The 19,394-nt window shown below is 33.7% G+C and overlaps 1 protein-coding gene and 1 pseudogene across 5 annotated transcripts; one reads left to right on the plus strand and one right to left on the minus strand.

Moving 5' to 3' along the window:
• Positions 1 to 9,877, minus strand: LOC143386719 (C-type lectin domain family 6 member A-like). 5 transcript variants are annotated; one of them, XM_076841605.1, is made up of 6 exons: positions 9,853 to 9,877; positions 9,382 to 9,471; positions 7,841 to 7,942; positions 4,503 to 4,654; positions 2,040 to 2,155; positions 1 to 145 (listed from the first exon to the last, which is right to left on the minus strand). In XM_076841605.1, exons 1-6 carry the CDS (start codon positions 9,875 to 9,877, stop codon positions 1 to 3), a joined length of 630 nt encoding a protein of 209 aa, XP_076697720.1. The 5 variants fall into 5 exon arrangements, with proteins under 5 accessions (XP_076697720.1, XP_076697721.1, XP_076697722.1 ...); XM_076841606.1 differs by having other exon boundaries at positions 4,503 to 4,648; positions 9,847 to 9,877; XM_076841607.1 differs by lacking the exon at positions 9,382 to 9,471.
• Positions 9,878 to 10,468: 591 nt separating this feature from the next.
• LOC143386725 (adapter SH3BGRL-like) lies at positions 10,469 to 11,022 on the plus strand (annotated as a pseudogene).
• The last annotated feature ends 8,372 nt before the right edge of the window (positions 11,023 to 19,394 follow it).

Here is a 19,394-nt window from a genome sequence, read left to right on the forward strand (position 1 = left end):
TCATAGGTAAATCTTCTTCATCTCACATATTGAATTCCTTTTAGAATCACAGAAAACATTATTCCAACCCCATCCTCTAGATTCCCAGAAAACTATTGTAGCACACTGCTCTGCAGAAAAATTGGGCTCATTTTGGTGCCAGAATCTAAAGGGAAACAAAGGTAAATAGAATTATTCAATGAATGCATAGTGACTGATCAGAAAGTATATAAGTTTGATGTCTAGCAAAATTGGGTTGAGAATGAGAGAACATACTAATAGTTTCTACCTTTTCTCATACTGCCCCTCACCAAAAATTTAAGTATGGAAGCACATTTTCATGTGTTTCTCTAACATTCTCCATGATGTGGTGAACCTCAACCTGCAATCTGATGTTGACTTCCTCCTCTTTACAGAGCCATTTTCCTGACCTAACTTATTAACAATTTCTTTCTTACCAGCACATCATAGAAGCTTCCTCTTTATATCCATTTATAAAAAAGCATTTACATGCTTCTTGATAAGCTTCTCTGTTCTCATACAGCTGCCTTAAACGAGCATCAGGTACCTGAGTCTAAACATAAATAAGTTACCCTGCCTCTGTAGAATACACTATGGAGCAGGGCTGGGTAGTTGGTCATTAGTTTTGGAATTAAAGACAATTTATTTTTTATTTTTTATTTATTTATTTATTTATTTTTTTTATTGATTGTTCAAAACATTATAAAGCTCTTGACATATCATATTTCATACATTAGATTCAAGATAGTTATGAACTCCCAATTTTACCCCAAATACAGATTGCAGAATCACATCGGTTTCACATCCACATTTTTACATAATGCCCTATTAGTAACTGTTGTATTCTGCTACCTTTCCTATCCTCTACTATCCCCACTCCCCTCCCCGCCCATCTTCTCTCTCTACCCCATCTACTGTAATTCATTTCTCTCCTTGTTAATTTTCCCATTCCCCTCACAACCTCTTACATGTAATTTTGTATAACAATGAGGGTCTCCCTCCATTACCATGCAATTTCCTTTTTCTCTCCCTTTCCCTCCCACCTCATGTATCTGTTTAATGTTAATCTTTTCTTCCTGCTCTTCCTCCCTGCTCTGTTCTTAGTTGCTCTCATTATATCAAAGAAGACATTTGGTATTTGTTTTTTAGGGATTGGCTAGCTTCATTAAGAATAATCTGCTCTAGTGCCATCCATTTCCCTGCAAATTCCATGATTTTGTCATTTTTTAGTGCTGCGTAATACTCCATGGTGTATAAATGCCACATTTTTTAATCCATTCATCTATTGAAGGGCAACTAGGTTGGTTCTACAGTCTAGCAATTGTGAATTGTGCTGCTATGAACATCGATGTAGCAGTATCCCTGTATGTTGCTCTTTTAAGGTCTTCAGGGAATAGTCTGAGAAGGGCAATAGCTGGGTCAAATGGTGGTTCCATTCTCAGCTTTCCCAGGAATCTCCATACTTACTACTAATTTATCTTGCTGTTAATCAAATAAATTAATCTTCTCAGGGATTAGATTCCTCATCTACAAAAACAAATCTTAATAAAGGTGTCTAGATAACTCACAAGATTGTGTGAGAGTAAAATAAGGGAGTACATAATTAAATTCCTTTTTAAATGCCACAAAAGTATAATTACATAATTGTTAAAATTACACATAGTTCTAACCCAGATATTTTGAATATTACTTATTAGAATTAATTTAAGTGGCTACTTATGTTTACAAGTCTATAGAAAACAATGCAATGACTAAGAGCGCCATTTTTGGATAGCCATGGGATTTAAACAGAGTTTCTCATCATATTCATTCAATAATCTTGAGCAAACTTTTTCATTTTTCCTCTGAAAAGTGAATTCTAAAACAGAGAAGTTTTCTTAAAATTTAAGAGTGTTCACTTAATAAGAATTTAATAATTGTTAGATTATGTTATCATCATTATAATTATTAATATTAATAGTCTCAAGATCTTAACAAAATTTCCTAGATTTTCTAAGTGTACAAGGTCCTAAATTTCATTAATCTAGGTCTGAACTCACCTGATATTTTTTTCGAAAGGTGTATGATCAATCCATTGCCAGTTATTATTACCTTGTGGGTCAGAGAGCCCCAGAAAATAAGAAAATGTTTCATTCAGCTGCTGAATAATGAAATTCTGCATGAAAAAATAGGACTTAATAGATTTTGGAATTTTCTTATTAAACAGAATAAGTGTTTTTAATATCCTTTAAAGTATACGAAGAAAACACAGGATGCAAGGAACAGTCACATGGTGGCACACTAACCAAATATGCAGGCAAAAAAAAATCATCATTGCAAGGAGAAAGTGCTAACCCCTAAATTCCCACCATTCATTATTTTCTTTACCAAGAGACAGAAGGGTTTTAAATGGCCATAAGTTCATTTTTGTGCTTTTGACCACTTTATTATTTTATATGTTAAGATGCTGTGATGGTTAGTTTTATGTTTCTACCTGACTGGGCCAAGGGGTGCCCAGATGAAAACTTTATTTCTGGGCATGTCTGTAAGTATGTTTCCAGGTATTATTAGCATCAGAATATGCAGAATAAGTAAGTAGATTGCCCTCCTCAGGGTGGATGAGCATTATCCAATTTGTTGAGAGGAACAGAACAAAAAACAAAGGAAGGTATGATTTGTCTTATATTTCATCTTCTTTGCAATCAATGATTCCTGGACAAAGTTATGAAATAAATTTTGTAATGTTCAACTATAAAGTAATAAACATGTTTTAGGGCAACAGTAAAAAAGAAAAGAAAAAGAAAAAGGAGGAATTTATCCTATTTTCTTTGCTGTCTGCCTGACCAAGCTGTTATACCATTGGCTCTCCTTATTTTCAGGACTTCAGATCTGAACTGCAGTTACATCACTGATTTTCTTGAGTGTCCTGAAAATTCAGCAAAGTTGCAGGATACAAAATCAACATACAAAAATCAGTAATATTTTCTTACACTAACAATAAACAACCTGAAAAGAAAATTAAGGAAGAAATAAATTTACAATAAAATCTAAAAAAAAAAAAACTTAACCTAGGTCATGAGAGACATTGACAAAGAAAAATAAAGAAGACACAGATAAATGGAAAGACATTTCATGTTCATAGATTGGTAAACTTCATATAGTTAAAATATCCATACTCTCTGAAGCAATCTACAGATTCAAAGTGATCCCTATCAAAATCCAAATGTCATTTTTCACAGGTATAGGAAAAAATCTTAACATCCATGTTGAATCTCAAAGGACTCCTGATAGGCAAAGCAATCTTTAAAAAGAAGAACAAAGAAGACTCCTACTTTCTGATTTCAAAATATATTCAAAAACTGTTTTGTAATCAAAGCAGTATAGTAATAGCATGCAGACAGACATATAGACCAACGGAAAACAATCAGAGTCCAGAAATAAACTTTGACATATGTGGTCAAATTATCTTCAACAAGGTGCCAAGACCACACAATGGAGAAATGATCATCTCTTTAATAAATGATGCTGGAAATACTGCATATCCAAATACAAAAGAGTAAAGTTGGGCCTTTATCTATGACAAACACAAAAGTTACCCAAATATTTCAAAGATCTGAATGTAAGGTGTAAAACTGTAAAACTCCTAGAAGAAAACATAAGGGGAAATCTTCCTGACATTGGAATTGGCAATGTATTCTGGAATATGACACCAAAAGCACAGGTAAAAAAGCAAAAATATACCAATAGGACTATATCAAACCAAAAGGCATCTATGCAGCAAAATAAGCAAACAACTAATGAAAAAGTAGTCCATTTAATGGGAGAAAATATTTGGAAATTATAAATGATAAGTTGTTTATATCCGAACTGCAAAGAACACATACAACTTAACAACAGCAAAATAAGTAACCCAATTAAAACATGGGTGAAATATCTGACTAAACTTTTCTCCAAATAAATATACAAATGGCCAATAAGGATATATAACAATGTTCAACATCACTAAGCATTAGAAGAAGGCAATTGAAAACCTTGAGATATCACCATATACCCACTAAAATTGCCAGAATAAAAAGAAAAAATAGAAAACAGCAAATGTTGGCATATGTAAATATATTCATATGAATGAATATCATTCCACCTTAAAAAGGAAAAAATGCTGTTACAAGCAACAATATAGATGAACCTTGCAGACATCATGCTAAATGAAATAAGCCAGTCACAGAAAGAGAAATATGATATGATTCCACTTACATGAGAAATCTAAAGGAGTCAAACTACAGAAGCAAAAGATGGAAGAGTGATTGCTGTGGCCTTTGCAGATTGAAAAATGGGTAGTTGTTGTTCAGTGGAAAGAGAGTTTCAGTTTTGCAAGATGAAAAATCCTAGAGATCAGTTGCACCAAAATGTGAACACAATAAACACAACTGAACTATGCACTTAAAATGGGTAAGAGTAAATTTTGCTATATTATTTGCTACAATTAAAAGATGTTTGATGAAAACTAAAGATGGAAAAAGTACCTGTTCTGCTTCTGTATTAATCACCACCAAATGTGCCCCCATTTCAGCACATTTCTCTTCACTCTTAGCCCAAAAATGTTGTTCAGTAGAAATGAGGTAGCAGCTTGAACCAAATGGCTTCCAAGTACTTGGACAACATCCCCAGACTTTTTCTGTATTATATGAAAGAGAAATGTGATTGCAAGGTGAGACAAATTAGATGAAAGAGATATGTTCTATACACATAAAACTTCCAGGATCTGTGGTTGTTATCTAAAGTTGGTTTCTTAATTCAGGTATTAACTTTTCTCTGAATTATATAATTTGGGGGTCATAGAATTGATGTTAAGTAAACATTGTTAAATATTAAGTCTTCAATATTGAATAAGTTAGCCTACGAAATTCCTCTGGGTTTTTTGTTTGTTTGTTTGTTTTTCAATAATTGACTACTGAGTTAGCCTACAAAATTCCTCTGTTTTTGTTTGTTTGTTTGTTTGTTTGTTTTCCAGTAATTGACTACTGGGGCTGGGGTTGTGGCTCAGTGGTAGAGCACTTGCCTAGCACATGCGAGGCACTGGATTTGATCCTCAGCACCACATAGAAATAAATTTTAAAATAATAATAATTGACTACTGTTGTTGGAGATTTTTTAGTCCTGTTGTTCCCTGTCTCTTATACATCATAAGTTCAAAGTTGTCTTGAAGTTTTAAATGACTAACACAGATAAATCTGGAAATCCAATTCTACTCATGGATCTTGAATAAGTTACCAAGTTTTAGATTTTAAATGTAAATTATAACTATTAGAATTATGCCTCATTAATTATGCCTGATTAGAATTCTGGCTCTACCATTTATTTCATGTGTCTTTAAGCTAGTTATACTACCTCCTCCTCCTCCACCACCCCTTTTATTTTTTCTTCCTTTTTATTAACCTTTTAACATTGGGTATCAAACCCAGAGCCTCAAATATGCTAGGCCAAATATCTACCACTGAGCAACTCCACCAGCCCAATATTACCTCCTTGAGTCTGTTATTTCATCTATAAAATAGAAATAATAAAAGCGACAACTTCATGGGGGATTTAGTCACATAATACATGAAAAACATTATAAAAGATACTTAACTCAGAATAATTACTCAATAAATGTCACCTACCACTAATTTTATCACAGTATCAAGCAATTTAAAGTGTTTTAATGATCAGTTCTCTCCCTTTTTGTCTTAGAAGTATCAGTTTGTAGGATTGAAGAAATCAATACCTAGCCATATATAAATTCACTGCCATATTTTTATTAGACATATACTCAGCATGACTTATACTATATGTACAATTTTAGCATAATATATATGTATGCTTAAATAATTAATTCTTTAGATTTGTTTTGAATTTTTACCAAGGTATGAAAATAGAGTGCTGGTAATGTGATTCAGTGGTAGAGCATCAGTTAAGCATAACAAGGCACTGAGTTCAACCCTCTGCACAGCAGAAAGAAAACATAATAATATATGTAGTCTTCTAGAGGTTTTTTTTAAATTTCACATGATTCGTTCATATTATTACACACAGACTTATGTTAATCATTTCTGTTGTTACATATTAAGTGATGAAAATCTATAGACTTATTCTTCCTTTAGATTTATTCTTCCTTTTATAATGCTACAAAATGAATAAAATAGACAACATATTTATCAATTTACTATTAGCTGCTTTTAGAACATTACTTATGCATTCCATTCACTAATGATTCCTGCTTTTTACAATGCTCCTCAAAATGCATATTAATGTATGAATTTTAAGATTTAATTATCTTTTTCAATGGTGGGTTTTGGCCTCGTCAATTAAGTTACATACTGAAACATTTTTCCTATGTCAAATATACCAAATCTCAAAAAGTTGACCAAAAACAGATTGAAAACTCAGTGGCAAAGGTTTTTTTAAAATTTGTGAGGTCCTGTGTGCAATCTACAACTACAACAACAAAATAAATATTCATTTTATAAAATTTATAAAATGAATATTTAAACTTGTACAACAAATATTATAAATATATATGTTCTTATGTAAATGCTAATTTTAAATCCTTCAGCTATATGCCAGGGAGTGGTATAACTGTCAAATGGTGGTTACATTCTTTATTTTTTGAGGAATCTTCATACTGCTTTTCAGAGTGGTTGAACCAATTTGCAGTCCCACCAACAATATATGAATGTAACCTTTTCCCCACATCCTCTCAAACACTTATTATTGCTTGTATTTTTGATGATTGCCATTTTGGCTATAATTTTAATTTTCTTTTCTCTAAATAATTGCCATTCTGGTTATAATTTTAATTTTCATTTCTCTAATTGCTAGAGATGTTGAACATTTTTCATATATTTGTTAATCATTCTATGTTTAAATATATAATTATATATTTATTTATATATTTATAAAGATAAATATTATAAACATAAATATACATGAAATATGCTTATATATAAATTTATATATTTATTTACTCATAAATATATAAATAAAAAATTTATAAATATTTATTTATAAAAGAAATTTATTTATAAAAATCCACTGTGCTAAGAAAACCATAGGTCAGGGAAAGCAAAGAAACCATGCTTTGGATTCCCTTGCAACATATTCTTGCCAAATACCTAAAAAGAAAAAAATTTAACATCTCATAGAAATGGAAAGAAACATCTGCCTTCTCCTCATCTTTAAAAGGTTTTGCCATAGCAATAGGGTATTCATTACTCCTGAAAAACAAGAGTCTGACAGCTGCATTGATTTGGAAGCATTAAGACCATAAGACCTCCATAGACATGCGCTTTGCATCTCTTTGGTATTTTACACCATAGTGTAAAGCAGGCAACAATCCTGAACCCAATTCTCCAACATCTGATGGTATTAGGAGTGTATTTTGGAGTGTGGTGATCTAAACCTGAAACAATCTGGCCAGTAATAAAGCTAGTGATAAGAATGAAGAAGGATAGTATTAATTGGGAAACTTACTATCAAAAATGGGAATTTATTTTAATAAAGGGTGAAAATAATGTGGAAATTGTGAGAATTATTATTTCCAGAGTTAACTTGAGCAAACGTGTGGATGTTGACAGCATTCATCAAGATCAAGAATTTCAATATATCTTGATATACATAACTAAAGCCTGAAATGAGCATATAAGTTTAGAGACACTTTGAAGATATCCAGGCAAAAACTCTCTCTCTCTCTCTCTCTCTCTCTCTCACACACACACACACACACACACACACACACTCACACACTAGAATACACCAATCTTGAGCTCAACCCTGAGTTTTCTCCGAGAAAGGGAAAGTGTAGATAAACATTGTAAATCTTTACCTGTCACCGTTGTCCCTTCACTGAAGCAGATTAGATTTGAATGATATGTAAGTAGTACAGACAGTCTTTTGTCATATTTGTTACTTGAAAAATGGTAAGTCACTGAAAAGGAAAGAAAAGGATGAGAATCCACCCATAGAGTCTCATGCTTTCTATCTGTACCAAGCCAGCTTACTTCCCACCCCACCACTCTTCTTCCTTATGCAAGACAGTAGAGACCAGCCTGAATTATGCTTGCTTATATTCATTTATCTTACTTGTTTGTCTGTCTGACGATTTATTTTTGTCTCTTCCCCCACTATAATTTAAACTCTAGATTCTACAGCAGAGATTCTGTTTTCTACATCACTTACTTGCAAATACCTAGAAAAATGACTTGCAACAAACCATGCACAGATATTTATTGACTTCCTGGAAATCTGGTATACATTATTTTAGGAATCTTGAAGAAGTCACAGGGTATATGAATATTTTCTAAATACTTCTGATTGCATGGTATAAATAACAACCAAGGGGAGACTTTAAACATTTGGAGATATTCTAAATATCTACATGTCTCAAATAAAAACTACCTTTCTTGTTCATGGGTGTGCATGTTAAACAACATTAAACAAAATCTATTATCTCTCAGGTCCTGATTTGACTCTTCAATACTATTTCTCTAGTTTCACAATTGCCTACTACTAAAGATCAATACTTTTACAAATTTCTACCTTTCTCTTGGCCCATGTTTGGCATCCTGAATTTCTGCTTCTTGACTAATGAAATAACTATTATTAACTCTTCTCTCTTGCACTTGATCTAGAGAACCAAAATATTTTATAACTTTGGTGATAATGATCTGTGTTTTACTTAACATTGATAGATTTATTTACTTATCAAAGGAAAGTTTATGTGTAGCAAGACTCTGACATAGCAAGCAACTTTCACTCCCTTACAGACTATTCAAGAACTATTTTTATTCACCTTATCAGTGAATAGAAAATCAAATTATTGATTGGACTAAAAACTATGTTTGAGTTTTCTCACACAATGAACTTGAGATATTTATTTAGAGGCAAATAGAAAAAGGAAAGAATATTTTATCTCCTTACACTGTCATTATCTCATCTGAATTATTTTCCTCTCATATTTAAAGAGACACCCACATGAGTCAAAGACCCCTATCTAAACTATAATCATTATGAAAGCAATCAGAGTTGCCTTCCCAATACAGGGATTTTTTTGACTAGAAAACACATGATCAATGGGGGACCCAGTATTGAAAGATGGTACCTTAGGGGATCTACAAATAACACCCATGCACCTGGGAGGTCATGATTCAGCAAATGTTAACAAAGCCAGATAAAGTAAATCTAGAAGATGCCGTTGTTGAAAGATAGAGAAATAGCAAGAAAGGTAGGAAGCAAAATCAAGAAAAGCATGCCATTCTGAGTAAGAGCTGACCTATTTGTAAGGTAAAGTAGGATGAATCCCAGGGAATCTTTACAGAACATGAGAGAAAGAACCAAGAAAAAATGGCACCTCAGTGCCAAACTTACCGACACAGCTCACAATGAAACAAGCACTGAGGAGTATGATGGAAATCAGAGCAATGGACCAGAGCTTCAAGGACCAGCAGACTCTCTTCTCTATCAGACCAACAAGACAAATGCAAACCTCTCAGGATAGATAACATTGCTCTGAAACACAGAGCAATCTGGAAAAAATTCATCAGGCAACCGTAAATTCCATTTCCATATACTTTCTTTCTTATTATTATATTCTTCTACTGATCACCTGTCTTTCTTGAATGATTAATGTTGTCTTCTATGTTCATGTTTGATTACTTATTCTTATAAGTGCTTCTGACTCAGAGACATTATTCTTTCTTTCAAATTCCCAATTCTACTGTCTTGGCACAATCTCTATTGCTTAAATCTGTCCATTTTCTACCCCTTCTTTCCAGATGACTCTTATCATATCATACATTTCTAACTTGCTATCTGGAGAAACGAAATACTCACCTCCACCTTGAGCTTGCCTTTCTTGTATCATTATGTGAGTCTCTGTGTGTTCAGAAGATTCTAGAACCTTTTGTATCTCTCTGTCTCCCTGAAAATGTTACCCAGAGACCTGTTTTCATTCAAAGAGGCCAAGGCTCAGATAATAACAGTTCCACACTCTGATATGACTAATAAATGTCCAATGCTAATACATAAAGATCTAAAGTTTCCAGTGATTCAAAGACGTGGGAAAAACGAAAGAGGAAATTGAGAAACATACCCAAAACTGTTCCTGAAAATCTTAACAGAAATATTCAGATCATTTATTCAGTTTCTAACATGAAGTTTCTCTTTAGTTCCTATTCATTCCAGCATACAAAAGAAAATAAATTACATGCCCTAAAAGAATTTATCTGTTGGCCTAAATAAATTGCTACCTAACACACCTTTATATTGGGTACTTCTTTTATGTAATGCTTAATTTCACATGTCCTAAGAAGTAAAAAAAAAAAAGTCTGGTTGAATCAATATGGCTTAAGGGTTAATAAACAACAGAAAGACCCATGAACATTGTTTCAAAACTGTTACTCAGGCTCTACAGCCATTTTCAAGACCCAAACAACCACCAGATGCTTTTCCCAGGATGGTGATTGTTGTACATGTTCCATCTTCCTCTGACTCTATGGCAATTAAGTAAAAACAGCAACATGCATTTGGTTTCTTATAAGCCAAATGTATATATACATACATATATATATATATATATATATATATATATATATATATATATATGTGTGTGTGTGTAAATAAATATATATATATATATATATATATATATATATATATATATATTTACATTAAAATTACTTGCAGGTGATGTTTGTGATTTGTTAAACATTATAACTTCCTGCAGCAATTATGACATTCCCATTCTTCTTTAGAAGAAACATATATATTATTTGAAGAAAATGATACTGCAGCAGTGAAGAGTTTCAGAAGTGAATGAGGAAAAATGTACCTGAAAATAGTCAACCAGCTACAAGGTATCCCCTACCACTTCAGATTCTCAGTGAAAGCCCGTACTGTGGGGTCTATGATACCTTCTTTAGAACCTGAGAAAACGATGCAGTGTATGCATTTTTTGGCTTGATGGCACCACCTGGTTCAAAGCAAGCAGAAGGCCAGGCAAAGCAGTAAGCATCAGCCTTAAGCATTTTGCTTTAAGCATCTTGAAAAATGAGTCTCTATTGCTTTTATAAAATAACAAAATTATCTTGGCTTCAAAGGAAATATGCTTAATGTTGTAAGAAATAGTTTAGTTTGTGTTCTTGCATCCAAACAAAGTAAATACATAATTAAAATGTGAATATTATGGTGAGGAAAATGGAAGATGAACATAAAATTTTAAGTAGATATCATGGGATAGTATTATAATCTGCCAAGGCATTTATGTACTTCAGTGATTTTACAAAGAAAGCACCCTTGTTTTCAAAACATTTTTATTGTAACATCAGGGTATCTGCAGTTCAACATTAAAAAATTTAAAAAGAAGAGAGAATCTGTCTCTTGTTCACAAGTTGCCTCATTAATTTTAGTGAATAAGCATATGTACCTTTTTAATGTGATGTTATTATGATTAAAATTACTTGCAGGTAATGTTTGTGATTTGTTAAACATTATAATTTCCTGCGGCAATTATGACATTCCCATTCTTCTGTAGAAGAAACTTCTATGTACTGAACCACAAGTTTTCCAAGCTTCTAAATGCAGAGTTTCATTGCATATATTGGATAGGAATAGATGACTTCGCACAAAAACAAAATAAAAGAACATAAATGCATTCAGTTGAGGAGTTCCTTGTTTAACTCTACCATTATGGAAACATTTTTCTAAGTCACTTGCCTCTGAAATGTTTATGTGTTTGTCACAAAAGTGGGATGGCAAGTAAATTTAAAATGGCATCCTCTTTCAAAGAATTTTGTCACTTAACTATTAGAAAATGCTTTGGTAATCATAGTCCAAGATTTAATTTCTTGGGTTTTTGATAAAGAAATTTTAGGGTTTTTTCTTCTTTTAATAAAACTTGTGATCATGAATGTCACTGTCTCTTGATAGATAACATTTATATTTCAATTTTAACATATATTGTGTGAATACATTAATGTAAGTAAAGAGAATATTTCTTTGATTCCATAAAAAGCACAAATATCAAAATCAAATAAATAGAGTAACTTTTACAATATTTTTGAACATTTCTAAAAGATGAGAAACATGGCCTAAATAACTTACCCAGAAGATATCCACATTGTATGTTAGCTCCATGCCACTTTATTTATAAAAACAAACATCTTTTACTTTACACTACTTTGTTGTATCTGATGTTTGCAAGTCTGTACTCTGCAAAACTCAACATATAAGAAGATGTGGCTTTGTTTACTGAGATTCAAACTTGATGTGATGCTTTAAAATAAACTCAGAGTTTTTACAAACATAAAAAAAAATTGACTGATTGACTATAAAATGGAAGTCTCCAAGATCTATCCACAGAGGGGTTGTGATTTGTGTTTTCACTATACTGTGGTTCTCAAGAATCTGTTAATTAGTATCTTAATTATGTTAATGTGGCTATGCTCTAATAGCACTAACTCCATCTTGATTTTTCTCTTGTAACACAAGCTGTAACTGATGGTCACTTTGGCAACCAACTGATTGATAGCTATACTGATAACTGTGCACTGATATGTAAATGAGATAGTTGACTCCTGGAATCTTTCCCTCCAAATTAACATCTGGAAATTGAGATAATATACCTGGGACTACAAATACAATGGCTTTAGACTCCCATTTTGAGACACACCTCACTATGACATTGTTCTTTAATCATTCTGAATTGGCATCAGCTCTGGAGGCTCTGTCAAGAAGGAACAATTCCTTACTTCATTGCTGATGTTTTGATAACAATAAGGACACATTCAATTGTCACCCTTGAAGGAACTTTTCTCCTGGACCATGTATACAGTTCTTTCTGTAGAAGTATGATTTTTTTTTTTTTTTGTTCATTGCTAGCCTTTTGTGCACAAGTAATTTTCTTTGACCTATTTTTACCTGTTTTTACATGTTTCAGCATAAGGTCATGCTGAGAGCCATTGCCAAGTAGGAATGACGCATGGCAATTTCTTTGTCAGCCTACCCCATGTTGCTTAGAGGAAGGACTCTCCATATTGGACCCAGGTCATTTGCAGTGACTTTGCATGAAAGGTGACCTTGCTCAAGGACCAGGTCGGATCCGAGTTTAGGGCATTCGGGTTTAGGGCGATCCGGGTTTAGGGCAGTTCCAGGTTTAAGGTGATTCCTGCTGGGAATAGGGCATATCCTGCTGCCTCAGGTGCCTTGAGTTCCCATTGAGTTCTCGCAGGATTCAGAGAGTATTTTGGGATTCAGAGCCTGGTGGAGAGCGTGGATTTTGCCCAGAATGTGTGTGTAGAGTGCCGGTGACAGTTCGGGAATAAAGAGTTGCTGTTTGAATCTGCAAGGCTGTGTGGTGGCTCGGTTATTTTGTGCCCAGCTAGACTGTGGCAAGGTCAGGCAGCACTGACCAAAAGGACGCAGATTAAAAATGCTGCTGAACAAGGGTTTATTAAGATTCACTCCCAGGCGAGACCCTCCAGACTAAAAAGGTATCTGGGGAGAAGCATATGGGGGTCAGCCAGACTGAAATTTTTATTTGGCTTAGAGCAGGAAAGGAGGGCTTGGGACAGGAAAAGGAGGTATTTAGAGTCCCTTGTCCTATTGGGTTGGTCTGGGGAGATTGCTGAAATCCAGGATTGGTCAGGAGACCCAGGTGAGTTGCTTGGTGTTTTGTTCCTCAGCCAACCTCAAACTCTAACATCCAGTTGATGCAAAATGACCACTGTGCTTTAAAGGAAAATAATACAACATTTTATTATGAACTAAATGTGAGGGACTCAAGCCTCAGAGCAAAGGTTTAAATTGCTTTAAATAAAGAGTTCCAAAGAAAAGGAGGTTGTGATAATTTTTATAGATAGAAAACAAAGATAACTGTAAATTAACACTTTCAGTGATCACATGGTCACTGGGGGCATTATATAAGTGAGTTATGGTACAGTGGGGAAGTTTTAACCATTTAACTGAGGTGGTACCTTACTACATTCTTAGTAGAAGGATTTGGAGATCCTTCCTCATTTGTACACACAACCTCTAGAATGTAGACCTTTCTGTCTATTACAAACATCATTCACTCCAGATAAAATTAGTAGTCTGCTCTTTGTTAAGCTGTGGATAGTTAACCAGGTCAAACCTACATCACAGAAAGTTTACCTAATAGACATGATAGTGTTAAGTCAGATACAAAAGTCAGGATTAATTAATTGTTTTCTAAATGTTGAGGGCCACAGCCAAGTTGTGATGATGCATGGTATTTTTGCCAGAATGGAGTGGTTGAGAGGTGATGCCAGCAAGCCATTGAGATGATGATGGTTATGTTAATCTGTGTATTCAATTGTATATTAGACCCCCTGGCCTGCTACTTTGGAGTTCTCTCAGGATTCCTGGGGAGTTCCCATTGGTTGGGGAAGTGCTGGAGGAGGGATTTCCGGTTGGTGTGTGGTGTGTCCCCGGAGAAGGCTGCATGCTTGACGTTCATGGGAGTGTGGAGAATAAAGGAGTTCCTGTTTTAAATTTATTTTTTTTAGAGAGAGAGAGAGACAGACAGAGAGAGAATTTTTTATTATTTATTTTTTAGTTATCGGCGGACACGATATCTTTGTTTGGATGTGGTGCTGAGAATCGAACTCGGGCTGCAGGCGAGCGTGCTACTGCTTGAGCCACATCCCCAGCCCAAGGAGTTCCTGTTTTGAACCTACAAGGCTGTGTGGCGGCTTGGTTATTTTGTGCCCAGCCTGACTGTGGCATCTAAAGACCAAATTAACCTTTTAAAATAAGCCTCAGGTCTCCTACAAGTCTCCAGTAAGCATGCCTGTGTTTATTTTACATGTTCGTGTCCGGGGAAGATATTGTCTATCTAGTTCATGCTTGAAAAAAATCTAATGGAATAGTATCTTTGGGTAAGTTTAATTTCACACTCCTTTTGTTTATTGTTCCTTATAATACTTTTGTGCACTTCATAATAAAATGATTACTTTGAGAACTATCTTTGTTTTGCTGGACTTATCAATGGATAAAAAAAAATGTGGCATATATACACAATGGAATTTTACTCAGCATTAAAAAAAGAACAACAGACACCAGTATTGCTGTATCTATAAACGTGGCTGTATAACCAATGTGATCCTGCAATCTGTAATGTGGAAAAATGTGAATTCATACCCCATTTGAATCAAATAAATGATATGTCAAGATCATTGTATTGTCTTGAGCAACTAATAAAAAAAAGAACAAAATCATGGCATTTCCAGGTACATGAATGGCGTTGGAGAAGATAATGCTAAGTGAAGTTAGCCAATCCCAAAAATACAAATGCCAAATGTTTTCTCTGATATAAAAAGGTTGACTCACAGTGGAGTAAGGAGAGAGAGCATGGGAGGATTAGATTAATTCTAGATAGGAAAGATGGGGGGGGAAGGAGGGGACAGAGGATTCACAAGGATGGTGGAATGTGATGGACAGCATTATAAAAAGTACATGTATGAAGACTTGAATTGGTAGTCAACATACTTTATATACAAACAGAGATATGAAAACTTGTGGTATATATGTGTATTAAGAATTGTAATGCAAAAAAATACATGTATAAAGGCATAACTTGGTGTGAACATTCTTTATGTACATAGATATGAAAATTATAATTATAATGCTCCTCTTGCAAGAGGAGCAATATTTTTATTCTTTTTTATCTTTTATTGATATTATTATTATTTTTAAATACACAACAGCAATAGAATGCATTACAATTCTTATTACACATATAATCTTTGAGGTTAAAATTATTCCCATGTTTTGGCATAGTGGACCATATTTGTGGGTTCAACATGACAAAGATGATTAAATTCTGTTATTGAGTCAGGAACAACATTGAACAGAGGCCAATAAAATTTTATAATCTCCCTTGTTGGATAAAGGGAAGCCTGAAATAGTATAAGTTCAAAAGCAGGCTTCATGAGTTCTATGTCACTACTTAAGGATTTGGAGATCCTTCCTCATTTGTACGCACAACCTCTAGAATGTAGACCTTTCTGTCTATTAACATTACAAACATCTCTATATTATCAAATTTTTAAATATAAAGAAATTTACTGTGGATATATGTATATTAAAATTATGATCCTAGGATATACTAAAAAATATATACTTGATCTTCATCCTCAGTTCTAGGCACACAGCTTCTAAAACTCTTGAAATTTTCTGGGCTGTAGGAATGATAAGAGTATCTTTTGTTACAATATTTGTGTTTTTCTTCCAATTCCCAAAATAGCTCCAGAGTAAGAAAGATAAAAGGAGCCAGTTTGGTTATTCATAACAATACCCTTTCAACCATACCCAAGTTATCTTTGATGGTCACCAAGATAGCTTCAGAGTGGGTGCTACTTGGGATTAGAAAGTTGAAACTTTCGATCCACTAAGGCCACAGGTTTAATTAAATGTGTCTATGTAATGGATCCTCCATAAAAATCATGGACACATTATTGAACTCAATAGGGCCTTTTAAGTGTCAGGGCAGTTATAGCTATAGGTAATGATGAAACAGACTTTTTGGTTTGAGATGAAATAAATCACAAGGAGAGATGTGGTTATAATATATGACTGTCTGTTTCCAGTTCCCCTTCAAGATGAAGAAACACAGCCTCCAGGATTGAGTCACCTAAATGTTCAGGAAGAGAAGCATTCTCTTCAGCTATATATAGATAAAACAATTTAAAGACCTTTTTTCTTCCTTACCCTTCTCCAATTTATGCTCCCCTAATTGCTTTCTGGTCTTGATCTATGCTGTATTCTCTTTGCTTATTTCCATTCCTTTGTCCTGAACAGGTTTCTAGATTATAGTGGTATGTCTTTAACTAAAGAGTGCTGAGGTGGTAGAAACAAAGGCAAAAAGATGAGATATACCTAAACAAAAATCTAGGTGTGGTTGTGTACTCCTGTAATACCAGAAGAGGCTGAGGAAAGAGGACAGAGAGAATGGAAAATCAGATAAAGAGCAGAATTGTGGGTAACCTCAAATTAAATTTGCAGATAAATTAGCCTGTGTAATGAATAATGAAAAACACTAGCAATAAAGACAGTAATAATTACTAGAGGTTGAAAATAAAACCATACAGTATACTATTGGAGACAAGGCAACTTTGTTTTGTTTTGGGTTGACCTTTTCTGAAGAAGACATGCTATTTCCTATTACCACTGGTTAATAAATTCTTCATAAATCAGTCTTGGAAGTATTCTCTATCCCTGGGATTATACCAAAATTCTGGAAATTACCAAATTGCAAATAATAAAAGATGAAAGTTTCTGATTACTCTTTACAGATTCCAACTGGTTATATCTTGACCCTCATGTACCTCTCAAGACCTTGATACCATAATACCTCCATAGTAGTTATCCTCTGGTGTTCTTCATATAAGGATTTGTTTACAAAAAGATAGTTCAACATTTATGGAAGTAGAACAGTTTGATATTGCAACTTAAATGATTTTCTTTTTCCTTATTTCTTTTAAAGGTTTGGAGTATGAGAGTTAAAATGTTGGGAAGTGGAAGGCAATCTAGATAAGTGATGATTAAACTCTTATGGGCCAATGACCTATTTCAGAGTCTGTTGAAAGCTTTGGGCCCACTTAACAAGTTTTTTCATAAATACATTAACACAAAAATTATATGTAATATTTTATTGAAAATCAATTTTCTTACACAAACAACATAAGCAATATTTATTAAAAAGCATATTTTCAATTTTTTATGAAAATATTAAGACTCTTAAAGAAACAACTAAGTAAATTAGTACTAGGCAGTATTAACAAAATAATTTTTTGAACAAAAATACACCTTAATTATTATTACTAATACCTGGATTAAGTAAAGTTGAATTGGATCCCTAAATCCTGAAAATAAGGATAACCAGAAATAGACTGACATTTCCATATCCAGTCACTCAATTGTGAATGATCTAAATCTCTGAAAATAACTATAGATGATGAAAGAGTAACAGACTTCTCAACTGCATACAACAGGAAAAAGTAATTTTTTCCTAAAAAAATAACAAAAAAATGTCTACAATTCATCCATAGTATCTAGTACTCAATCAAACTATGCATGCACGCGTGCACACACACACACATACACACAAACCTAAAAAACGAAAAAAAACATTAGATCCATGTTGCTCAAGATAAGAGATTTTTAAGATTTAGACTTTAAAAAATGCTTAATATGCCATGAGATAAAAGAAAATATTGACAATTTCTACAAAGAATTGAAAATTATCTTTTTAATATTTACTTTTTAGGTGTAATTAGACACAATACCTTTATTTTATTTATTTATTTATTTTTATGTGGTGCTGAGGATTGAACCCAGGGCCTCACATGTGCTAGATAAGTACTCTACAGCTGAGCCACAACCACAGACTGAAAGTTATTTTTAAATAAAATACTTGGGAATCAACCTAACAAAAGAGGTGAAAGACTTATACAATGAAAACTACAGAACCCTAAAGAGAGAAATAGAAGAAGATCTTAGAAGATGGAAAAATATACCCTGTTCATGGATAGGTAGAACTAACATCATCAAAATGGCGATATTACCAAAAGTTCTCTATAGGTTTAATGCAATGCCAATCAAAATCCCAACGGCATTTCTTGTAGAAATAGAGAAAGCTATCATGAAATTCATATGGAAAAATAAAAGACCCAGAATAGCAAAAACAATGCTAAGCAGGAAGTGTGAATCAGGCGGTATAGCTATACCAGACTTCAAACTACACTACAGAGCAATAGTAACAAAAACAGCATGGTACTGGTACCAAAACAGGCGGGTGGACCAATGGTACAGAATAGAGGACACAGAAACCAATCCACAAAACTACAACTATCTTATATTCGATAAAGGGGCTAAAAGCATGCAATGGAAGAAGGATAGCATCTTCAACAAATGGTGTTGGGAAAACTGGAAATCCATATGCAACAAAATGAAACTGAATCCCTTTCTCTCACCATGCACAAAAGTTAACTCAAAGTGGATCAAGGAACTTGATATCAAATCAGAGACATGGCGTCTGATATAAGAAAAAGTTGGCTATGATCTACATACTGTGGGGTCGGGCTCCAAATTCCTCAATAGGACACCCATAGCACAACAGTTAATATCTAGAATAAACAAATGGGACTTACTCAAACTAAAAAGTTTTTTCTCAGCAAAAGAAACAATAAGAGAGGTAAATAGGGAGCCTACGTCCTGGGAACAAATCTTTACTCCTCACACTTCAGACAGAGCCCTAATATCCAGAATATACAAAGGACTAAAAAAATTAGACAATGAGATAACAAATAACCCAATCAACAAATGGGCCAAGGACCTGAACAGAAATTTCTCAGAGGAGGACA

The sequence above is a fragment of the Callospermophilus lateralis genome, unplaced genomic scaffold (genome assembly GCF_048772815.1).
Source record: "Callospermophilus lateralis isolate mCalLat2 unplaced genomic scaffold, mCalLat2.hap1 Scaffold_120, whole genome shotgun sequence".
In the NCBI taxonomy this organism is placed as follows: Eukaryota; Metazoa; Chordata; class Mammalia; order Rodentia; family Sciuridae; genus Callospermophilus; species Callospermophilus lateralis.

What these genes read in the sequence shown, in the direction of transcription:
- LOC143386719 (XM_076841605.1), bottom strand. Translation starts at nt 9,877, where the DNA reads ATGATACAAGAAAGGCAAGCTCAAG. An exon ending in ACAAGAAAGGCAAGCTCAAG is followed by an intron (nt 9,472 to 9,852) that starts GTGGAGGTGAGT and finishes TTGGTCTGATAG; the next exon opens with AGAAGAGAGTCTGCTGGTCC. An exon ending in TTTCATTGTGAGCTGTGTCG is followed by an intron (nt 7,943 to 9,381) that starts GTAAGTTTGGCA and finishes TTTCCTTTTCAG; the next exon opens with TGACTTACCATTTTTCAAGT.